This window comes from Myotis davidii, unplaced genomic scaffold (assembly GCF_000327345.1).
Source record: "Myotis davidii unplaced genomic scaffold, ASM32734v1 scaffold228, whole genome shotgun sequence".
Lineage (NCBI taxonomy): Eukaryota > Metazoa > Chordata > Mammalia > Chiroptera > Vespertilionidae > Myotis > Myotis davidii.
The window spans coordinates 300,815-307,719 of record NW_006300104.1 but is presented as its reverse complement, the minus strand read 5'-3'; the positions used below and the strand labels follow the sequence as shown (position 1 = coordinate 307,719).

General features: G+C 39.4%; 1 protein-coding gene across 1 annotated transcript in view; it reads left to right on the top strand.

Moving 5' to 3' along the window:
- The window catches only part of PCSK5 (proprotein convertase subtilisin/kexin type 5), a 416,138-nt gene that overhangs the window by 149,549 nt on the left and 259,684 nt on the right, over positions 1 to 6,905 (top strand). Inside the window, exons 6-7 of the mRNA XM_006776508.2 lie at positions 3,091 to 3,179; positions 6,706 to 6,878. Of these exons, the coding sequence (XP_006776571.2) occupies positions 3,091 to 3,179; positions 6,706 to 6,878 (262 nt within the window). The remainder of the gene's footprint in view (positions 1 to 3,090; positions 3,180 to 6,705; positions 6,879 to 6,905) is intronic.

Here is a 6,905-nt window from a genome sequence, read left to right as displayed (position 1 = left end):
TGCTCTGAGCCTGACCAGGGGCTGCACCTAGGGATTGGGCCTGCCCTCTGCCACCCGGGAGCAGGCCTAAGCCAGCAGGTCATTATCTCCCGAGGGGTCCCAGACTGCGAGAGGGCACAGGCTGGGCTGAGGGACACCCCCTCCCCACCGAGTGCACAAATTTTTATGCACCGGGCCTCTAGTATACCTATAATCACCGGGACTCATGTGTCAAGAGATGGGTAACCCCCGAGTTAAAACATTCTGAAGTCTATATTATTTGAGAAAAGTTGAAAAAAGCATTGCTGACTCTAGACTCTGTGATGTTAGGTGCCCATGACCAAATATCTAGGATAACCACTAAATAATAGAATGTATAACATCCAAACTAGTAAAAGCAGAAAATATACATGGATATATTAATAGATACAGTCACTGTACGTGGACTAACTCTTGGTTAAAGACAAAGTTAGTTAGCCTCGTTTGAAAAACAGATTACACTCTATTTATAAGAGATATAACTAATCTGAACACAGAATGTTTGAAAGTAAAAGGAGCAAACGGGTAAAAAAAACTTAAATATTAATCAGATATTTTTATCGTAGAGCCATAAAGTGTTACTACATATTTATAAATGGTTTATGTCATTTAATCTATTACTTAATAGATTAAATAATTCCATCCTAAATGCATAAAAATCAATAGTACTGCAAAGAACATTAACAAATTCACAATATAATGAACAAGCTTGACATAATGGATTTACAAAGAACGATTGAAGGATATACACCCTTTCAAGCATATGGGGCATTTATAAAAATTGATCGCATACTTAGCCATGTGTGAATCTCATAAAATTAGAACAGTTGCTTCATAAACACTATAATAACAAAGAAATCAAACTGTTGACTGATATCAGAAACATAACTGAATACCCATATACATTTGAAATTTTAAATCATACTTCTAAATAAAATAACCCATGGGCCAGAGTAAACTAGAACGAAACTAAAAACAAAAATCCACGTTGCAATAGCACTTGCAGTAATTAAGACAGACACAATAAAGTACATCCTGGCTGGTGGGTCAGTTGGAGGTTTCGGGTTCGATTCTCAGGTTGTCCATCTCTCTCTTCCTCTCTCTCTCCAAAAATCAGTAGAAACAGATTTTTGGGTGAGGATTAAATAATAATAACTTAAAAAAATTTTAATCATAGGGGATAAAAAGCGAAGCAGCGAGATACCATTTTTCATGTTAGATCGGCAAGAATGAAAAAGATTGAAAAACTAATAATAGGGATTTATGTACATAGGGGTTTGTCCAGATTTTTCTCCATCCTTCATATTGTCATTCAATTTAGCTTATGGTCTTTCTTTTTTTATTTTTTTTGCCATGCACAAAATTTGATGATTTGTAGTAATAATTGTTACTTCTTGCAGTTTTTATGAGACTTGGTTATATTACTTTCATCTGCTGTTAACAGTGTGACAATATATTCTCTATTCTTTGATCCAGTAATTCCACTTCTAAGAATTTGTCATGAGGTATAAAATGATATATATACTTGAGACTGTTCTTTATAGCCTTGTTAATATTCTTGAAAAACTGGGCAAATTTCTAGGAGTAGAGGAATAAAGGGCTTGTTAAAGAGACTGCGGTGTGTGTATACTTATATAGGTATAGTTCAAAAGATTATGTAGTACAAGACTACCCTTTTAAGTTATATATACATTAATATTTACGTAGAAATATATGCATGACATACTGAGTGGGACAAGCAGGATATGTGTAAACTGTGTACCTCGCAGATGTAAGCAGTAACTTGTTAATAGTTGCACAGACTGTAGCCCATATCCCTGGAGAAGTGTGGTCTGAGGCACCTGTGCTGTAAAATAAAAAGCGCTAAAATGGAATTGGGGGGGGGGGCTGTTTTAGTCACGGTCTGAGGCACCTGTGCTGTAAAATAAAAAGCACTAAAATGGAATTGGGGGGGGCTGTTTTAGTCACTCTTTGGCTGCTCTTGACAGATTTCTTTACAAACCAGGGCCTCCTTCTTTAAAAATGAGGGAAGGGCGGTGGGCGTGGGACTTCATTAGCCATGACAAATTGGCCACAATGGTTGTCGCATCCTCTTCTGCAACCACAGCTGATGCTGGTCGTCAGTCTTCGTGTTCTTTCTCTGGGCTCAGCTACGCCGTGGAATTCTCAGCACCGAAAAGGGCTTTAGGCAACCTTTTCCGAGCAGGTTGTCCTTTACATTTGAGACTTCTTTCTCATCCTTGGATAAGATGATCTTAGAAATCTTTTCAGCTAAAAGAATGTTTTTGACCAAGGAACTAAGTTATTGTGGCAAGAAATAACAGGGATTATCTTTCAGGGGGAAAAAGTTTACTTTTCTAGAAGACACATTTTTTAATGCAGTAAAATGATGAAATAACTTTTGATAACATATTTTACTAAATAAGATATTTCAACATGTCATTGTTATAAAACAATTGTTAATGCGATATTTCATGTTCTTGGTATTTCATATAAAATCTTTCTGAAATACAGTGTGTATTTTCAGCAATCCAATTTTAGGTGATAAATTCCCATTGGAGATACTTGATCTGTATTTAAATTTATAGTTAAAAAAGTAGAGTCTCATACTAACATTCTTGAGTTTTCTAAGAATTGAGTTGAGGACTAGTTTTTAATCCAGTTAAAATGAAATTAAATTAAAGATTAAGATAAAGTCAAACTGAGGGAAGGGTGGTGGGTGTGGGACATTTCAAGTACCCAATGGCCACATGTGGCTGGGGGTTACCTTATTGACAGTGGTACTTTAGAGAATACAAAGAAATGTACAATCTGGTAGCCTTCAAGGAAATTTTCTAGTTAGGAAAGCAAGATATCAAAAATAAACATATCAGGAATCTAATCCAAAGCAGAATGTAAGTAAGTGCTAAACATTTTCTGCAGGCAGATTAAGTACTACTTGGGTAGGACGTTGCAGGAAAACCCCAGCTTGGTACATTCCTCAGCACTTTGGAGCCTGAGTGGTAGCTGTGATGTGTGGACTTTGTAAGAATGGAGTGTCTTACTTAGAAAGTGTGTGTGTTCTCCCTGCAGGCATGGGACCCGCTGTGCTGGAGAAGTGGCAGCCGCAGCAAACAACTCTCACTGCACAGTCGGAATTGCTTTCAATGCCAAGATCGGAGGTATGGGAAACAAACTTATGTGGCTGTAGAAGTGAGCCAAGAGCTCTCGTGCTAACTGATTTTCAGAGCCCCTTTTTGAACAGGCATATGTTTGCATAATAATGTTCAACTGTTGCTGACAGCAAAATGACCATGTTAACATGTGTTACTGCATACAGTTAAAGACTTCAGAAGCTGCCCCCCCAACGTATTGTCCAATACGTTAAACAAGGTTGTCCAGTACTGAAAATGGTGTCATTGACATCTGTAAAGAACTATACAACCGGTGCTTGAGTCAGAAAGAACTAATAATAGAAACACCAGGCCAGGCTATAATATCTCTGTGGGAAGAATAATTTGAAATTATGTGAAAGCAGAGTGTCTATTCTTTCCCTCTTCTTTAGGCTTTATAAACACGGCCTTTTAATTGCAATGAAAATGGTAAATGGCAAAAACTCCTTTTGCAGTTCCATAATGTAGTAAGACTGTTCTCACGAATAATTTCATAGTATATGCACACACATGCACTAGCCCAAATATACATAAGCTTACTACAAGGATCCAAGCACAGCAGTTTAAATCCAGGCATTAATAAAAGCAACCACTTAACTTTTTCCACTTGTAGTCACCATTGTTATTATAGCCTGGTGTCACAGCTACATGCAGATGGAAGAAAACATTGTAAGAGATGGTATAGATCCTAGTTAGTGGCTTTGAAGGTGTCCCCTGGGGGGGGGGGGGTCTTAAAAGGGTGTCATGAGATAAATGGAACCAGGATGACATCTTTGTTTCCAATACACTATTTGTTTCTGAATGGTAAAGAAGGTTGGACCTAAAAAAATAAAAACAACAGTTCTTTCTAGGATAAAGATAGAGGTCTTCTGAGGTATTTGGGATGGACAGTGACGGTGCTGAGAAAAGGCTTTCAGAGACTACCTTGAATGTCAGCCCTCAGTAAATTGGACCCGTCCCTTTCCCGTTTCACACTGAATTCCTAGAGCGTGGTAGCACGTGAGGCAGCAGTTAGAGGACCCTGAGAGCCTCTGCTATGTGTCAGAGGGAAGACAGGTTCAAGGAGGAGCTAGGAGAGGAGACACAGACTTCCCCTGAAGAATCCTGAAGGTTCGGGAGGCCCCTGCTCTTCTCATGAGAATCGCATGACTCCAGGGGCTGCCCGGTTCATCCTCCTTGCTCTCCAGGCCACACACAGCTCTTACATGCACAGACACACGCCCTCGTCCCTGTCACTGCTCTCCAGTGCTAACCAGCACTCACTGACCTTGAGGGAATGAAGAAATGAACTTGTGAACCCTCCCAGATACGCTGCTGGCTGACTCACCTGAACAAGGACCCTCAGTAAAAAAAGGAATGTATGGTGGCCGGCCACCATGGCTCATTGTTTGAGCATCGACCTATGAACCAGGAGGTCACAGTTTGATTCCCAGTCAGGGCACATGCCTGGGTTGCGGGCTTGATCCCAGTGTGGGGCGTGCAGGAGCAGCCGATCAATGATTTTCTCTCATCAGTGATGTGTCTATCTCTCTCCCTCTCCCTTCCTTTCTGAAATCAATAAAAAAAAATACATGTTTTTTAAAAAAGGAATGTATGGCAATGACTCACAAATGTCCCATCATCCTGAAAACAGGACCGTTTTGAATTATAAATTGAAACCCTACATCCAAGGAATGAAGGCTTGCAGTCAAATGAAGAAAAAGCAATCTTTCCTCCTTAAACTTGAAGACACAGAATTCTTATTTGTCAGTTTTTGATCAAGAAATTAATATTACCCTATAGATATTATTTTATCCTACATTTAGTGTGCACACACACATGGACTTCACACACTCCTGCATGTTGGCATTTAGAAATCCTGGTTAGTCCAGTGTTAATTTCAGACCTCCTCATATCGGTAAAATCATTTCATTGTATGCTTTTACACAGATAGTAAGAATATGAAGTAGTTCATCTTTCTTTCGTAAAAACCACACAGATGAATTTTGAATATTCATGTCAAGTGAAAACCATTGGCTTCGTAGGACCCAGCCCATGCAGAGCACCATGCTGGGTAGCCTGTTCCCACGGAAACTGCGGACAGACTTTCTAAATATAGTTCCCATTTCCTAACTTTTAAAGGGACTGTTCATAACCTTTGTTCCCCACATCACTGGTTCCTTTAAAAATCCTTAAGAAGCCAAAAGTCTGGAGGAAAAGACAGTTGAGATGTAACAACCAAATGCCATGTCTTTAGGGATGCTTTGGGGAATTTTAATACTGACAGGGTATTTCTTTCTGTCTTTGGGTAAAAATATGAAAGGATAAATGTCATATTTGCCATGTAACGTAAGATGGCTCAGCTCAATATGTATATTTTTGGATGAAGAAAAAGTGGCAAAAATGTTGACAGTTGTCTACTAGTGGCTGGATCAGTAGTTACTGTCATTCTTTCTATTTTTCTGTATTTGTAAGTTTTATAGTTAAAAGTTAAACACCTTTGACAACACAAAGAAGGTACAGTTTCTTAAAGAACATTTTTATTTCCTACCACAAGTTCCACCTCAGACCCCATAGTATCTAACACTACCTGATGTGGGGTTTTGTTACTGAATGCCCATGTAGTGGTAATCAATACAAACTTGAAGCCCTACCAGATAACAGCGTTTTTCCTAAGGAGTGAATTTGGGCTGCAGAGAGATATTCTTAAAATAATACAGTGTCTCGGTGATGGTATTTGGCTTAAGCTGAAGGAGTTTTTAGCTCACAGTTATTTGTTGTGCGTCTCCAAAATACAAGGAAAGCCTGGCATATGACGTATAACTTATGTTTGAATATCTGTGTCTAGTTTCGCAAATTAAGGTTAATAATAAATTCCTATCTGTCTGGCGGGAATATACTTAAATGAAGATTAATGGCTATACATTGCTAAAACCTTGTGAGAATTATTTGATGTCTTACATGCACAGAACGCATTCTCATTTATTATTTGACTTATAAATAACTTGGCAAAGAAGTGATATATTAAATCCACATCAGTCTCTCAGATTCGGAGATAATATTAAGTATGGAGGAAACTGGACCAACCTGACTTGGCAGCTTTCCAGGTTTTGTAAGCTTGCCAAGGTCAGAGTGCTTTCTACCGATTATGAACACAAGTGATCTAATGAAGAGAAGTTAGGGAAGATGGATTCCTGGAGGCTCTCTTTGACAACCACTCGATTAAGACAAGGATAAAGAGAAGGGAGAGATGATGGAAACCTCGGAAAAAAGAACAATAGCTATGAAAGATTTTTAAAAGTTTTGCTCTTTAAAAAAATAAGTGAATAATTTTTAAACAAGAGACGTTTTGCTCTTTTACATGCACTGTAACTTACTTTCTTCCCAAGAAAGCTTTGGAAGAAATCCGAATTGTCTTCTTCTGGGGAAAATATGCTCACTCAAGTGTTGATTAAAAGATTATTCTTCCCCCGCCCCCCAAATGCTGTAACCCCGGCAAGTCTTGGGTTGTTTGGGTGTAAGCCTCTAATGAAGCTACTTCCTGTCTGTCCCCAAGGAGTCCGAATGCTGGACGGGGATGTGACAGACATGGTGGAGGCGAAGTCAGTCAGCTTCAACCCCCAGCACGTGCACATCTACAGTGCCAGCTGGGGCCCCGATGACGACGGCAAGACCGTGGACGGCCCAGCTCCACTCACCCGGCAGGCCTTTGAAAACGGCGTCAGAATGGTAGGTTTCATGCTGCGTCAGTTGGGG